This window comes from Lepisma saccharinum, chromosome 13, assembly GCF_977018435.1.
Source record: "Lepisma saccharinum chromosome 13, izLepSacc3.1, whole genome shotgun sequence".
NCBI lineage: Eukaryota > Metazoa > Arthropoda > Insecta > Zygentoma > Lepismatidae > Lepisma > Lepisma saccharinum.
In genome coordinates, this window is record NC_139241.1 from 75,064,315 (window position 1) to 75,082,332 (window position 18,018).

General features: G+C 37.1%; 1 protein-coding gene and 1 non-coding gene across 2 annotated transcripts in view; both read right to left on the reverse strand.

Annotated features, from left to right (window-relative positions):
- The window catches only part of Lerp (lysosomal enzyme receptor protein), a 206,492-nt gene extending 189,880 nt beyond the window's left edge, over nucleotides 1–16,612 (reverse strand). Inside the window, exons 1-6 of the mRNA XM_083134455.1 lie at nucleotides 16,086–16,612; nucleotides 14,336–14,523; nucleotides 10,712–10,824; nucleotides 4,869–5,253; nucleotides 3,387–3,535; nucleotides 537–693 (exon numbers count right to left, since the gene is read on the reverse strand). Coding sequence (XP_082990581.1) covers nucleotides 537–693; nucleotides 3,387–3,535; nucleotides 4,869–5,253; nucleotides 10,712–10,824; nucleotides 14,336–14,523; nucleotides 16,086–16,240 — 1,147 coding nt within the window. The 5' untranslated portion in view covers nucleotides 16,241–16,612. The remainder of the gene's footprint in view (nucleotides 1–536; nucleotides 694–3,386; nucleotides 3,536–4,868; nucleotides 5,254–10,711; nucleotides 10,825–14,335; nucleotides 14,524–16,085) is intronic.
- On the reverse strand, nucleotides 7,710–7,784 carry TRNAT-UGU (transfer RNA threonine (anticodon UGU)). The gene has a single exon. It is a non-coding gene; the product is annotated as a tRNA-Thr (tRNA).
- Nucleotides 16,613–18,018: the final 1,406 nt, after the last annotated feature.

Genomic DNA, 18,018 nt, shown 5'->3' on the forward strand with positions numbered 1-18,018 from the left:
AATATATTGGCAACACAAGTTTTGGTCACCTTTCACTGAAAAGAAGCTATGACAAAGTTATATTTCATGATTTTTTACACATGTATTTTTTTACAAATTTCAAATATTTCGGAAATTATCCAGCCGATCACGAGAAGAGCGATGTTATTGTGCAATATGTAATTCAGCATTCTGATAACCTGATAAAAACACTCAAAACATAGAAATACCAATCTACAATATCAATACTGTTGTCAATTTGCAAAATATTTCGTAAAAACTTCCTCTCCCGTTCCGCTTATATTAATGAACAAGGTGAATTGGCGTACACCAAAGAAGCCAATCCAACTACCACAGTGAACTGCACTGGTCGCTATAACTGTACGAGTCATAACGTTCCTGTCACAACAGTACATGTTTCATAAAATATATATATTTTAGATTATCCAAAGTTCAATTTATCTGAAACAGGTGTTTTCCAATCAAATTCAGATAAACAAGTTTTACCGTACTTGTAAAACTGTAATTATAAAACACACAAGTAGTCATGGACTCACCTGGACATTTGTAGTTGCCGCTTCTATGAATTGGACCGCAAACGTTTATGTGATACAAAAGGTCTGAATGCTGAGCTCTGGCGTCTATAGACTCCCAGTTATCTGCTTCCTTATGGAGAGGGCTCAGATCGTAAGTGTTTCCAGCATTATCAGTTACCTGGAAATAATATAGACTGTTCATATCTTGTGACATCTGGCAGGTCATGTATTACAACTGAGCACATAACCATCTGTAATGTTTTGTATCATTTTCTGGAAAGTTCTTATGAGGATTGTGAAGTTATTTTATTGATATTTAACCTTAAGCAGAGGTTTTCAAGAAAGTGTAAAAAGAGGTCCTAGGCTTGAAACCTGTTGAAGGCACATTCAGATTCTATTTCAAACTGTAGGTTCTGTCCTAATGAGCCTATTGTGCTGGACTTAAAACAAGAACTCAAGCATGCGGCTTCAAATGTGTATGATGCACAAAAAAAATCCTTCATTGTTTATTGTTGGCAACATACTAAATACCACATTTTCCAGATCTTATGTTATCTGAGCTTTTGTTTTTAAGTCCACTTTATGCACAGAAAGGCTAATCGAGACTGGATCTACAGTTTAAAGTGGGGTCCAAAACGTTATGTGGCTCCAGCAGGTATCAAACCCATGACTCCTTGATTACAAGGTGACTGTGCTATCACTGCGCCATTGGGGAGGCCAGATCTTATGTTATCATAATTTATCGGTACCCATGACCCTCTTTACCTCCTGGAGAAAGTGAAATATTTTGTTGTTTATGAATGTTTTCAGTTGATTTTTGTTCGAGGAAATGTGTTATTGTGAAGTAAAGTACGTCTTTTACTTTAGCATGTTACTTTACTGTCTAGCAGAACAGTAGAACAGCTTCACACAAGTGAATATAGCATCCAAAATGACTTTCCACAACAGCAGATATAATTTTACATAGCTAGGTACTGATAGTTATTTTCGATGTGTTATTTCACTACTTTTTTGTGCACACAGTTCTTAGTAACAAAAAGCGATGGAAGTACACCAAAATTGCAGGTTTTAACTTATGTGGGCCATACTTTGAGATCAAATATCTCCATGATTTGTGCTTTTCTAATGCTGGAACCACGTATTTACTACATAAAATCTGTAGACTTAATTTTAATTGACTTAATTGTCGATGGTGTACAGTGGATCAAGGGCCCCCATTTATCAAAATTTTTACTGTCTTGACTGTATATTTTCATAACTGTTGGTACAAATAAAAGTTTTCAAATCCACTGTCATTTAAATTATTTTCGTCGTTACAATTCCAATGCATTTGCAATCATTACTTTCTCAGGTGATTGAACATCATGAATTTCTATTAGATGCAAAACCTGAACATTTCTGTACTTTACTGATATATCTACAATGCTCCAAAATTCTTTATTTGACAGAGGGAGTTTGCCCCACACATTTCAATTAGTATCTGCATTTCAAGAGAAAAGTCGATTCATTTGATGATTTAATTCCACTTTATGCACACAAAGTCTAATCGGGACTTTACCTACAGATTAAAGTATGATCTGAATCACAATGCCTCTACCGAGGATCAAACACTGAACCCCTTGATTAAAAGGAAACAACGTTACCACAATGCCATCGGGGAGGCTCTAGAAAAGTCAAGAATCCTTCGTTAACTCAGGAATATATATACCGTGCGTCCATTTCGATCTTCAGCCGAGAGATTGGGAGAAGTGTGGCGGGCGTCGCTGACGGAGATGCCGACATTTGCAGCCTGTAATGCCCGCTTATTTTTATAGACATATGAAGACATTTATATAAATATTGCAAAACGAGCACTAACCTGTGTTATAACATGCAAAAGTTCTTCTGTAATTCATCCAAGTTCTGTTCTTACATATACAAATAAATACGCTATAGAAACGATGTTAAGAGCCACAGATAATAAAGCATTTTAATCATAGTTTTGACCAGTAACATCCTGCTTAAGTTTATATCCTTGAAAGAGTTTTGTGGCCTTGGGAATCGTTTGGAGGTTTCGAATGTGCAACACTGTATCAAGATTACGCTCCAGACGAAACCGTTAAAAGTGAATGGTTTTCGTGAGCTTCCTTGCAATCCGAAATATCCGAGCTCGAGTTTCTTTGTTCCTTCGCGACTAGATGAAGACAGAGTTGTGAATATAGTGGCGAGCAATGTAAACCAAGAGCGTGTTAATTTCGTACTGTGCGCAAGTGTGTTATTCTTGTTTACTTGCAGTTACTTGTTTGTGTTATTGCAGTGTGTATGTGTGTCGTGTCACGATTGGAATGCCAGCAGCAAGGTTCATGTTAGAACAAAGATTTTTTATGTATGACACGTACGTGAAAACAGACTCGTGTCGAGACGTGTGTAGGAAATTTGTACAGAAATTCCCAGGCGTTTCACCTCTACATAGAGATACGGTTAGACATCTTGTCCTTAAATTACGAGAAACTGGATCGTTAAATTTTAAAACACCTAAGCAAAAACGACGGATTCTAATGAAGCAAAACTCGATGATATTGGTGCAGCGTTAGAACGTTCTCCAAACAAACCTCTACGCCGTGTTTCACAAGAGGTGGGCGTGTCAAAATCATCGGCACATACAGCCACTAAGCTACTAAAATTAAAACCGTACTCTTATAACACAGGTTAGTGCTCGTTTTGCAATATTTTATAAATGTCTGCATATGTCCATAAAAATAAGCGGGCATTGCAGGCTGCAAATGTCGGCATCTCCGTCAGCGCCGCCCGCCACGCTTCTCCCGATCTCTCGGCTGAAGATCGAAATGGACGCACGGTAGTTTGGAATAATGATAATGAAATTCCACTCACCACACACTCCACAGGCTTTGGAGGACATGCCAAGAATGTCTCGAATACAAATTTGTACACATTATTTTCTTCGGAAACAAATTTTGGCTGTCCATGCTCTGTAAGGTTCCTGCTACACTTAAAGGTGATTTCCGTCCTTGTTCCTGACCCTAGAAAACAAACATAAAACTTTACTCCCAGTTTTGTTTTACAATGTAGCAGTAGGATGCACAAGTATCACTTGACAATTTGTCCAAGACTAGTGTTGTAAATTTTTCCCATGCATCTTTCATGTTTTGAAACAATAGACTCCTATGTCCTCTGGTACAGAGGTTGTCAGTTACTTGCTTGGCTTCTTGTTCCAATTCTTGAGGCTCTCAATGGTTAAAACAAAGAGAAAAAATATGGTGATGGACAATTAACTTGATAACACTTATTCATCCCACTGTACAGTACTGACAAACTTTCACGGCACATGGAGAATGTGAAAACAAACATTTTCCTCATTAAGGGCTTGTTTCGATGCTACGAGCCTTCAAAAATGGCATTTTATATCTTGTATGTATCCAGCCAAGCAACACTGATTCACTGTTGCCACTGACCATTATATTTTCTGTTAGAAAACAATACAATTTTTAGTGTTAAACTGTAAGATCAATCAAGACAAGAACTCTCTTCTGGAGTGGGAACACTTTTCACAAAAACATATGAAGCCCTTCTTTTTTTATAAGAACACAAAACAGGATAAACACCATTGTCTGATTCGATTTGTTTTTCGGTATTTAGAATCGCTTTTCGGCCAACTTTTGGCTAGTTACGAAGATGAGGATGAGTGATGATATGATCAAGGGACACTCACAAAGAACACCCATATCGAGGCTGGAATTCAAACCTCGAGTCCCTGGCATTGTAACATGCTGTGCTAACGCTCCACCATGAAAGCTTGCTAAATGATATTGTGCACGATTTAAAGGGGAGTTTTTAAACTTCAAGCACACAAGGAATGGCCACATCTGGATATCGGATAATTTTCTACGTGGATTTCAAATATGTATGGATTATCCAGATGTCTGAATTACTCAAACTCCAGATATCGGAATCCGAATGTGCGCATGGACAGTTTTATACCTTATCGGTTTTATAGGATATCCACATATTCTTTTATTTGTCATGTTCTACAAATTCTTGATCAAATCTTTACTATCCAGATATTCAGATTATCCAGATCATACTATCTGGATATTCAGACATCCAGAATATCTGTAGCATTCGAGATGGATATCGGATAATTTGAAATCCAGATATCCGTTATCCGGATCTTGTGGACCTAATTAATGCAGGCCCTGCAAGATACCCATCCTCGATACCCTTTTACTGATAAAATTACATCAGTATCGCCTCAGACCTAATACCTTCATATCAGTTTCATTCTCTTTTTCAAAAACTGGACTCTAAGCAATATAAAATTAATATTAATGTATTGAAAAGAAGGGAAGAATATACCTTGCTCCTGCATGCCATAGACCATCTTAAGCTCCTCGTTTGCATACATCAGCATGCTACCCGAAAAGCCACCAATCACAGTGCCCGAATTTCTCTTCGAATCCACCTTACAAGCTGCCACTTTGATGCCCTGAGACGATTGGCCACAGTGTCCCCCTTCCACTGGTCCACAGATATTAAGTTCGAATTTGTGTCCGTTAGAATTCACATAGTAAAACGGGGTACGTTGTAAAGGGTGGAGATCAAATGTAAAATCTTCCTGAGGTAACGGCATGGTGCACTGATCAGTCACATTTTCGTTTTTCACCGGACACGCTACAGCAGTGTCCCACACGATTTGGATTTTACACTTCTGAATACTGCGTAGTAGCCTTGGAACTCCATTCTGAAAGATGCAAAAGTAAAATTAATTATGTGTATTGAATTATGGTTAACACGTTGAATCCCAGGGTATTTAAATTGGCAATAACTCAGAAACCCGGGCATTTTATGTGATTTTCAACAAAGTGAAACAATTTATTTTTTGGTCTTACTATACATGTATTATACATAAAAATAAAGGCAATTTCTCTGCCCACATGATAAAAAGAAACAATTAGAATCTGTGTATTCTTGCATGTGCTAGAGATGTTCAACATAGTCCTTGTTTTTCATATAATGAAAAAGTCCGTACTTCTAATACTAAACATTGGGTTCCAAAACTAGGGGAGCATGTTGCAAAAACAAGTAAATAAATAAGTATTCCATTTCTTTCGATATTTCAAGTAAACACATTGGTCAAGTGCATGGGCGCCCATAGGAGTTTTCTCAGGGGGATGGGGGGCTATTCAAGATTCTCAGGGGGGGACTCATTGTAATGATCAATAGCTTAGTTAGCTAAGTGTTCCAAGTCTACCCATTGTGCTAACCTTTTTCTCCAGCGGTGGCATGAGACTCTATTTTACTCACGGTTCGGGGAAAAAAAACGAGCACTTAGTTGACCAGTTAAGTTCATTGTCAACTCAAAATTAACTAAACATATAAACGTTTATTTCATCACAAACTGAAGTTAGACCCTTTTACAGTAGGTTTATACATCCAACTTATAGCTTCACAGATACATATATATATATATTCATATTTGAGCCTCTCTATATAGTTACGGCCTTTTGTAGTTGAACTATAAAAACTTTTAACCCTTAAAGAAAAGGGAACAGGTAAACCTATACAACTTCGTATATGATACCTAGTACTCTTGTTAGAAAACAATCACAAAGGGTTTATAGAAAAAGCATGTTTCCATGTAGGAGTAAAAGGCCAAAAACGAAGGAATAGATTCTACGAAGCGAATTTCCCAACATCGAGGAGACGGGGTTTTGTTGTTACCATTCACAACGTCGAGATGGCGGGGTTTTATGAACGAAAAAGTTCTGGTTACCTAAATATCTCTTGCCCGAAAGCAGAGTGGGTCCTCTTACACTAAAGTGGAGTAAATTGCTCTCACCAGAAGGTGGAGTGGGATATCTTTTTCTCTCTCCTGTTAGAAGGAGTTTACCTCTTGCCCATATGCAGAGCCCCACTTCTCTTGTCCGCAGACGGAGTCAAAACTCAGCTGCTAGCCCCGCTCTTGCCTTTATATTGGGTCGGCGACGCTAGCATAAGCAAGTGGAAGAAATATAAACTATTAAAAGTATATTCTTACATTAAATATTAAGTTAGTTTACCAAATTAGAGGTGTAACCTGTTTTTAAATTGATACATTTCTTATTACATATTTTTATCAGAAAGGTCACAAAAATAGAGGTGCGACTCGTACAAATTGTGACGAGACGGGTTCGTTACAGTAACTCCAAACATTCAAGGGAAAATGCACTTGCATGGGATACTCGCCATATTCGTGCTATGCACAAGCATGGGGGATTCAGTGTGTTAATGTTTGATCATCTCTTACTTACTTCAGTTCACTTCCTTGCCTTTTTCGGATAACTGAAGAGTCAGGGTAAAAAAACAGCCAAGTCAACTTGCCAAACTGCAGAAAAGTGATCTTTTAATTGCAAAATGTTACTCAATATGTACACGAAAAGATACAGAAAACATATGAGTCATTCCATGTGAAAGTACCCCTGAACCTCATTTTTAATAATTAAATGCAATGCTGTAACTTTATCCTATCTTGTGAGTGAACAATCTGAAATTGTCATTTGCATAAAAATTCAAGTGTTATACATAATTAAGTTAGAAGGTAGAAGGTATTTTACATATTGTTAGTTTATTTTAACTTTTTGATTTATTTTTGTTCTCTAATGCATCCCACCCGTGACACCTAAAATCATTTAATTTCTCCTTTAACCCTTTCCTTGTGTTCGGCGTAATATTATGCCCTTGGTCACTATAGTTTATTCTGTGTTGGGCCTAATATTACAGCCACGAACATCTCTGACTGAAGTAACCTGTGTTGAATGGAATAATATGTTTTTTGTTGGTGAAACATATTTTTTGCTATTGAAGAAACAACCACCTTTTATTTAGTCACAATTTTCAGTGCCGACAAAGGAGAAGAAGTAGTTCAGAGGAAAGTAAACTGTCTTTGTGTTATGCTGACAAAGTGCAAACGTGAGTTCGTTTGTGTCCCATGTTTAGTCAGTTGCTTTATGTACATTTTTTTGTTGTTGCGTTATTTGAACTGTTGGTGATTTATTTTTGGTTTTTGAGTTTCTAATAGTATTATCAAACAGAATTGCGAAATATTTTCCCCTCATACCTATTGTTGTTGTTGTTGAGTTGGTGTTTTAAGTCCACTTTATGCACAGTAAGGCTAATCGGGACTGGACCTACAGTTTAAAGTGGGATCCGAACCACTTGTGCCTCCACCGGGTATCGAACCCGGGACCCCTTGATTACAAGGCAAGGACGCTACCACTGCGCCATGGGGGAGGCCCTCCTCATACCTATTGAAGATATTGCAATGCAACTTGGTGGATGCATTACGCATAGACCATAGGATTTTTCAAGGTAGATTATAATGGGGTACCTATATCCAGAGAGCCCCAAAGTTACCAAAAGGGATATTTTGGAGGGAAATTTTCCGAATTATCCCCGATTTCCCTTTCCTCATACTTGATGTACACATGTGCGTGGTACCATTTGAAAGCCTGGTCTATTCTGAAGAGAAAGACGTATGAACCATGATACTTGGATGAATTGTGCTGAAGCAGTAGCTACTTAAAAATATTACTATGCAAACTCAGAACGGGAAACCATTTTGTCACAAAATTTCACAGGGAAGGGGTTAAGTAAAGGGGCAGTGTTTCGTCTGTCTCACTTGTGACACAAAATTGTTCACTTGTAGCCACAAATCTGGGAAAGTATTGAAAGGGAAGTTATGTTTAACAAACAGTGTTAAGTTTCATACTTGCACAGAAACTGTAAAATAAATGTTGCTTAACTATCAGTAGAACAGTTACTTTAATACAAAAAAATGTAGTCTGCATGTCCCATCCGTGACAATGGAATGCCTCATATGCTTTGATCAATGGAAGTGTCAAATGTATGAAAGTAATTACAGTAGGCGTCCTCTAGTTCGGTCACCTCAAGACTGAACCGTAAGCCAAACGAACTGAAATAATGCAAAAAACGACCAATAAATCCTATAAACGGTACGGCCATACATTAAAATTAGTTATATGGTAGTTTAAGTCCTCCTCTGTGGCCGTGTGGTCTAAGGCACCTTGCTTTGAACGGCATGGGTTCGTTCCCGGGTTCAGTCTCTGGGAATTTTCGGCCTGTGTATATGGCTGCTGGCAACCCACCATCGTGAGAAAATTGGGGAGCTTCAAATAAGTAAGCGTAATCCGGTCCCGTAGACCTACTACAACGACTGAGGATACGTTGGGCTGACCCCCCCCCCCCTGACTATTCCAATCCTGGTTGAAGATCTCCATGCTTAGAGGTGACGAAGGAAAGCGTGGGAGGGAGACTGGCAGCCGGTAGGTAAGACAAGGCCCTTCATGGGCTGTTACACACAAGGTTGTCATATGGTTGTTTAAACCATGTTTAAAAAACAAACAAACGTGAGCAGTTAGTCTGCACAATAGCAAGCGCTGTAGATGACTGATCTGTACAGCACAATACTTTCCAGTGTTAGACAAACAAGTGGTGGCTTGTCGCCAGCAAGGAGTTGTGGGCGAGCCGAACCAACTGAAGCCATCCAGCACAGCATCAACATGGCAGGAAATGATGAGACTAACTTACTTACGACAGAAAATTGACTGCTCTTTTTCTCCTGACCCTTAAATTATAACACTGATGATGAATTAAATGACTCACACAAAGGGTCAGTCATGGCTAGGCTCAACCTCAGAACATTTAGTCATGAGATCATGAGCAGTAACCAATCATGCAACATGTTCCACAAATGAATTAATCTATTGATATTTGTTATTTAAGCAGCTTCTCTGCCACTCTTGGCTAGTTGCGACGATGAGGATGAATGATGATACTGACGAAGGGACTCCCACCCATGCCTAAGCTGGGATTCAAACCCATGACTCCTGGAATCTTAGAATGCCATGCTAACCACTCTGCCACGCACGTAGCCAGGGGGAGAGCTAAGGGAGTTGAATCCCCTCCACCCTTGTCCTGAAATCCTACAAATATCTGACTTAAATAGTGTATAGTGGTAATTAATTTTACTTCCTTAGCAGGATTAAAAATTACATCTAAAAAAAAAAATTGTGTATAATAGAGGAACCAGGCTATATTTTTATTTTCTACCATTTAATCCAAAGAATAAATAGATCCACAGCTCTCAAAATGTGTAGTTTTCTTTGTGAGAGGTCACACCATATAAACTTTATGAGTAAAATTTGGCCCTAATTTTTAAAGTCTTACTTTTTAACAGAATGTGTAAAAGTTAATAATAAAATACAATAACTATGAATTTCAGTAGACTAACTGTACAAGATGTAAGAAAAATAATGGACAACACTTGTGTTGGATATTCAATCATATGGTGGAAAGTAGCAAAATCTCTCCATTTATATAATAATAATAATAATAATAAAAATTTGGATTAATAATGGTTTATTTTTAATATCATATAATAGTTATTATTGCAAAATGACAATTATAACTGTAGTAATAATTATTATTTCTACTAATCAAGTTTTATCAGTGACCTGCCCCCTCTACAAATATTTCTGGTAATGCCTGTGCTGATAAGGGATGAGTCCCCCCCCCCAAAATGAAATCCTGGCTACAGCCCTTAGGTTATGGATAAAGAAATATTACAAAAAAAATAAATCAAAGCCACTATATTTTTTTTAATATAAGAGAGTGGTTATGCAGAGCTTGAAGACAAACATTAGTATTGAATATATACCAGAGTTTATGTATTTGAAACCTCAGTTGTGAATCTTTCAGCCAATGTCCCTACATAAAATGACTCTGGAGGTCATCTAAACTACAATTGATTCTTTATAATTTGAATTACTAGGCAATTCGAACTAGAAGTTTATTCCCTTTGAAACCATCTTTAATGATATAATGCTTTTGTTAATTTGAATTTTGGATAATTTGAATATTTCTCGAGTCCCCTTGGAGTTCAAATTAGAGTCCACTGTATTATGAATGAGCACATTGATGAGAGGGGACTGTTGGAGCATACACAACCACCGTTGTGGCCAAGGGTTTTTTTTAATATTTTTCTGGCCCAGCAAGATACAATAACTCTGGAAAATAATCAGTTGGTACTGGGAATTAGCTTGAACCGATATACCCGTTATCGATACATCAGTATCGATTCAGCACTAACATGCTAGAATGCATACAATATCGGAAGCTTCAAAATGGAATGTTCCACTTACCATATTCCTGGCGCACACTAAATGTATGGACGTACTGTAGTTATTATGTTCATTACAAGGTTCCCCATCCTTCAAGGTAAAAGACAAAATACCCAGAGCATCATGGACAGGACCTACAGGAAAACAAATATAGTGATGATGAGGTATCTTTTAGTAAAATTATTATTATTTTACTTTTTAAAAAAATCTCATGAACATTGTTACACAAAAGAGTTACAGTGAAGTACTGCCAAAATTTTCCACTTGTTTCTCATTTTAATGAATTATCATTCTTTTTAAAAAAACTGATTGACAATCAGTACATGAATAAATTACATGGGGTGACCTTTCACGTAGTACACCCAATTGTCAACCTCACTTCCACATAGTACACCCTGGACTGTATTTAGCAGACTAACGAGGCTCTGGTGACTGGCCCTTGAGGCCAGTACAATTTTGTGTGTGTTGTCCCGTTTTTTTTCTTTTATGTATGCTGAGTGCCCGTTTACAGCCTCAGCTTTTAACGGAAGTTAGAATATTTTAAAATTTTAGTTATGCAACGTTAGAGTTGTTATTTGTAATGATAAGGGGCTGGACCCACTATCATGTGATGGGTGCAAAATAGCCTAAGTGCTCACGCACCCAAAATTTTAAAATCAAATTCTAAATTCAAATAAATTACATGGTAACATACAGTTATACTTATTTTTACTTTATATTCTGCTGAACAGATATAAAATTCGAAATGTTCCTTCAAGAACATGAATGGTTCATTAACTTCCTTAATTAACATATGTAACCAGATGATTGCAGTGGTTTGGCCTTTGGAAAAAGGAATTGTGTATTTGATATTTACTATACGAAACTGTCATCTTGATAATATCAATAGTTCAATAGACTTACGCTGCCACGAAACTATTGAGAATATCTAAACAACAGCGGAGAGGAAAGTTTGGTGTCAGTGAAAGGTCAAGTCAGGCCTTAAGCTGTAACTGTTATTCAAGTGAGAATAAAGTTTATTAAACATAAATGAACAAAAACTGCAACAACATTCTTACATTATGATTTGGCACAGACAGGAGAACCATTACATAGAAATTTCAGTGATAAATGCAGGCTCAACCAGGATTCAAACCTGGTTCCCTGGAATACAGTGCCATTTCTCTGCCAACTGAGCTACCGAGTCTGCCCTTGTTTTGGCCAATTTTTCATGCACACAGGAAAAATAGCAGCAGTGAAAATCTGGGAAAAATTACTACTGGCTCTGAAGCTGACTTGGCACTGCATGCAAGCAACCAAGGCTTGCATGCATTTTTTGCTGAAATTTCTCTGAAATATTTTATTTAGAATATATCCCATCGAGAAGCTGATCCTTTGGCTGTATTTTCAAACTTCCCTGATTTTCACTCATAGGTTTACTTCCCTGACTTTTCCAGGTAGGTGGGAACAGTGTACATACTTTCAAAAACTGATATAGCAAGGATTACAAGATTCAGGCTTGGGGACATGCGAGCTGCTTCATCTTGGTTTCTGGCTTACGTTTTATTTATTTGCTTTGTTACTGCATTTGTTGTTATTGAGGAATATGCATTGCATGAAACAAAAAGAGGATATTTCTATCTTTTGTATGACATAAGTTTCATCCAAATCTGGCTATTGGTTCCTGAGATACAGCTATTTACAGTTTTACGAGTTAATTTCACTATGAACATTTTATCCATATATTTTATAAATCAATTTAGCAACAACACATCTGAATTTTGACCCCCCCCCCATCATCACTGCACTGGAAGCTGGATCCATTTCTGGATTTTAGAAGCTCCTTGAAGGAGTATCTTCGTTGATTCTACCAGAAAGTTCTGAATGCTAGAAACTGGACCAGGTCAAGTGCCATTGTTGTTGCAGTATCTAAGAAACAACAGATTGTATTCACTGAATGACAGGATATACACCAGCAGTGATAAGAAGAATTTAGTGCCTTCACCAGTTTGTTTGTGTAGTGATTATATTGCAACTCCGAACCATATTATATTCCAGTGCAAATTTTATGAAACGCACAGAGAACAATCTTTACAGGACTTGTGCAAGAGTGGACATCAAGCGCCACTGACACTGCCTTGTTTAATGACTTCCCATTCATCCTCGGTGATCAATATTCTTATAAATATTTCAGAAAGTCAAAAATAATGTCATAAATGTGTAATAAAATGGTTTATCTATTTATTATGAAAGTCAGGTGTGTGTATGTATAAATAATATATGCATGCATGTATATATTGTAAATTGTTAAGTGGTGCATGTATTTTGTCCACAACCAAGTTTTATAAAAAAAATTAGGATGTAGTTTAAAAAAACTTTAAACAAAAGATAGTTGTTAAATGGTATACAACTAACAATAATATTATAATAAACCTTGGTTCATGATACTTTATTCAAGACTAATTCTCTTCTATTTGCATAATATCAGAGGCGAAAAAAACTCACTCAATACCAGAATCTAATCTCAAAGCTTGAAAAATGATTTAACCTTTAGCCACTCGAGCCTCTTTCGCATGTAACCCCCTTGCTGCCCAAACAGATTTTCAGTAAAGTGCAGAGTTTTATAAAAATGACTGTAGATTGGACGCTAATTGCCGTACACAGACAAATGATATATCGTTTTACTCGGAATGAACCATAGATTCGGACTATATAAAATCTATGCATATTCAGTGTATATATGGAGGGAGGGTGGGAGGAATCTGAAAATTCCAAAATTTTTGAAGAAAAAATGGGGGGTTCGCCCCCCGCCACCCCAACAAAAGTACAAGACATTGTAACAATACACATGAAAATAATCGCTGGCATATCTGGAACAAGAAAATAATTGCACTGTTATCATACGAGCAATAGAACACGACTTGTAGCCCCCCCCCCCCCCAATGACATGTCTGTGTGCCACTGACTTAAGCCTCGGATTGTAGAGTTACCTTGAAATGCCTGTATATTGGAGGCTAATTGCCCTAGATGGGTAAATCAAGTACCGTTATACGTGGAATAAACCATAGATTCGGACTACATACAATTTATTCACATTGAGTGTATATATGGATACAGGAGGAGGGAAGGGACCAGAAAATTCCAAAATTTCTGAAGAAAAATGCCCCCTCCACCCTCGACAACAAAGTACAGGATATTGTCAAAATACGCATGGAAATGATCGCTGGCATGTCTGGAACAAGAAAATAATTGCACTATTATCATACGAGCAATAGAACACGACTTGTACCCCCCAAACGACATGTCTATGCACCACTGACTGAGTTTCAAAGGAAGCCGCCATTTCCCCCCCACCCTTTTTATGGAAGAACAAGACGTGCAAGAGTCTTTACGGTGCACAATATGTGTTAACAATAATGTAAAAGAAGAAAACCGCAAATCCAGCCAAAAATAGCGACATTATAAAGTAAAAACTACGAGCATGCTAGAGAATCTTGATCGAGACACTCGGGATGCAAAAGGTTATATCCAATTCCTAAATCACAAATGCTTTCCTTATTCATCTCAGCACACAAAATTCAGTAAAGGCAGTTATGATGATCTATTCTGTATCACATCCCTTAAAACTATTCCATTTATATATAAAGTAGCACAATATTGACATACCATCAGAATATTTTCCACCATTCTTGATAACATTTTTAAACACACCACCCTCCGCCTTCACCAAACAAACAGATGAAGTTGGATCGGTACACATGTGGAAATTCCCAAATGGACCACACATAGAAATATAAAGTGTCTCATTATTATTTCCATCCATGATGACTTGCCATGGCCCATCATCACGCAAGCTGAAATAAAATAAAATTGCTTGAGCATGTGAAGGTGAATTCTTACAATGTATTAGTTGTTGGTGAAATCATTGATTTTTTTCTTATTGAAATGAAAATGCATAAACTGAGCAGAGTACTATAAATTTTAATGTGTTCACTTACTGAAACATTAAAATTAGTTGCAGTTTCACACACCTATGTATAATATCTTTCTGATAAATGACTATAATAATAATAATAATAATAATACTGATATTGAACTATTATTGGACTTACAGAAACATTACTTCCATTACCCACATAAAATCTCCAATGAAGTGAGAATCTGTGCCCAAAAACTAACTGATAATTGGTGCATATAACATCATTCATTGGCTGTTATCTTGGCTAGACTCTACTTTACGTCCATATTGCCTTTTGGTGGTAACCGATGGGAGTTAACAACACTGCAGGCTCGTCTTTGTGTCCGCGATGTGAATGTGTGTACTTTGCTTATTTGCATTCTGCATGGTGATTGCTTCTTTGCGTTTGAGGTACGTTGTGCGTGTGTATGGTGCGTGAAGAAGAACAGGTTTCAAAAACTTGCAGATAGTGTAAAATATGTTTATCCCCAGTAATAATTTATTGCATTGTTCAAAACCGTGCTTGCAGACAGCTGGCATCTCTTCGGGTAAGTACCTTTTTCTTTTTACACTTTCTGTTTACGATAGCTCCACTAACCATTCACGGGTAGCCCCATGAACCATTCACGATAGCCCCACAAACCATTCATGTTAGCCTCAAAACCCATGCACGGGTAGCCCCACAAACCATTCACGTTAGCTCCAAAAACTATGCATGGGTAGCCCCATAAACCATTCACATTAGCTCCAAACACCATGGACGGGTAGCCCCATGAACCATTCATGGGGACGAGGTATGCCTACGAGGTTAGGTTAGGTTCCATTAGCACTCATTTCACCCCTACATATGTGCTTCATCATTGAAAAATTTCCTCAGTACGTTCAATTACGCATATCCGGACAACATTGTTTTTTATCGATTTCCTCCTCCAGGGAATTTTTTCTCGCTTTGGGATTTACGTTGTTGAATTCCTTATACAATAACCTTTCCAACAATATATGACATGTATTCCTTAGGAAAAGGACGTAAAGTAGAGTCTTACCGTTATCTTTGTGTTTTTACACCAATGATATTATCATTATTACACATTCTTGCATGAGTAAGGCATCAACAGAAAATTCGGATTGACAAGACAAAAATTTTCTAAAATATTTCAGGTTGTGAAAAAGAGGATTGTCATTGTTTTCTACAAGCAGTGAAAAGACTTGGTACCACAAAATTACGACAATAACTAAGTGCACAAAAAATTACAAATAAATATAAATCTTAACATCTTTAGTCCCACATATCTGATTCCCTCCTGAATTTCTGGAGATTTCCTGCCTCCTAATGAAGCGCCGGTAATGGTAGATAGTTTTTACCTAGGAAAAATTTCAAAACAATGCGCAGTGTAGGGGGAGCTTGGTATATTGTACCCATATTTAAACGCTAATTTATGTCACCAAAAAAAATCTTACCCAGATAAATCATAGAATATTTGTCCATCACTATCTGATTCTTTAAAGGAAAATTTACAATTCTCACAGCTCGCGAACTTCCATATGATTGCTTCCAACAGCAAAAAAATAAATGTCACTCTTGCGTTTATGAATATAATTTTACATAACATCATGATGGTTGATGACAAACTGTTGTCAATACAAAAAAGCACTAACAGTGGATGGAAATTTATTTTCAGGAAGTATGTATCCTACAGTTCTTAAATATTCTCATCTGCAACAAGCTGTGAAATGCCTTTCCTGGTTCCATTCGTTGTAAATCATTGAAGACAAACTACAAAGATACCCAATTCTAACAAACTACACTGTTCCGAACGAAATCATTAAAAGAAATATGTAAATATTGCTCATCTCCAAAGGAGAATCATCGTCAAAAACCTGTGACTGAGAAATACTGGAAACAGCTGGAGATTTGCTAATAACCCCAGGATACAGAGAAGATCACAAACTGGACAAAATATAAACCGAGGAAACTACATTCAGCTCTCAACCTCATCAGCATCACATTAAAGCTCGTTTGAATAAAAGCAAATATAAAGTAATTTTACAAAAGGCCTGCTATCTGGAAATTTCTGCCTGCTGTGCGGCACGGGACTAATCGCAATATCCAAACAACAAACCTAGCAGCTGACAAGTGACAAGCCGAAAAATAAACATATGCCTGCCGTCACGCGAAATTTCTTTTTCCACATATCCCAGGACCCGCACCGGAAGTGATAATGAAATCCAGATTCCGGGGCGCGAAATTTCTTTTTCCACATAGGACAGGACTAGCACCGGAAGTGATGATGAAATCCTAATTAAGGGGCCTCGCGCAATCGTCATGTAAACAAATGAAGATCAGATACCGAAGCGTGTTGTTTGTTGTTGTCTTATTCTGTATATCAATTGAATATATGTTAATTATAAAGAAGTGTGTGAATAATTTGTCGGATTGATATCATTTTCAGGTGAAATCCTTTTACAAACTCCCGAAAGTTAGTAGACAGTTGAATCAATAATGATAATAATGCAATAACTGGAGTATAAAATTATATTGAAAACTGCAAGATACAAACTCGCCGAAAGTGAGTAGACAAGACAGTTGAATCAATAATGCAATAACTAGAGTATAAAATTATGATACTGAAAAATGGAAGAGGAGCTGTGACGAAAGAAATGTCTGTAAGAGAAACCTTAGCATTGGCGTAATGATCGTTTAGTGCAAGATTCCAGCAATATGCAACATGTTAATATGGGTATGTACTGCGAGGCAGTGATTTATCAGCACAAACCCCACATTTTTTCACAAATGCCCAATTTACAGTTACTTTGGCTGTAAATTTACCCCTACACCACTCTAAATGCAATGTTAGACCTAGCCAGATTAATATTTCTCAATAAACCTCTTCTGTGAGGGGTTGTAATTAATGCAGTTTTTTTTACATTAAATAGTTAATGATATTTTAGTGCAAGCTTCTTGAAACATGTTGATATGAGTGTGTTATGTGAGGCAGTGATATATCCGTATAACCCCCACATTTTTTCATAAATACCCAATTTATAGTGATTTTGGGGCCCAAGTTCCTTTTGTTTTATTGCGATTTCATCATGCTACGTACGTAATTTTTACATGGTTCGATTTCGATTTACGTCTGTTAAGACATACTGTGGAGTTTGGCACCCTTGACCCCGTGTACACCCTCTTTAGAATGTGAAAGGTTTTGCATGGTATATGAATATTTTGTTGTTTGTGAACGTTTTCAGTTGATTTTAGCTCGCTAAAATGTGCCACTGTGAAATAAAGTGTTTCTTTACCAATAAGAGCCTGAAAGTTTTGCGCAATTGAATCTAGCACCCAAAACGACATTCTACAACAGCAAGTATAATTTTACATAGTTAGGTTAGGTTT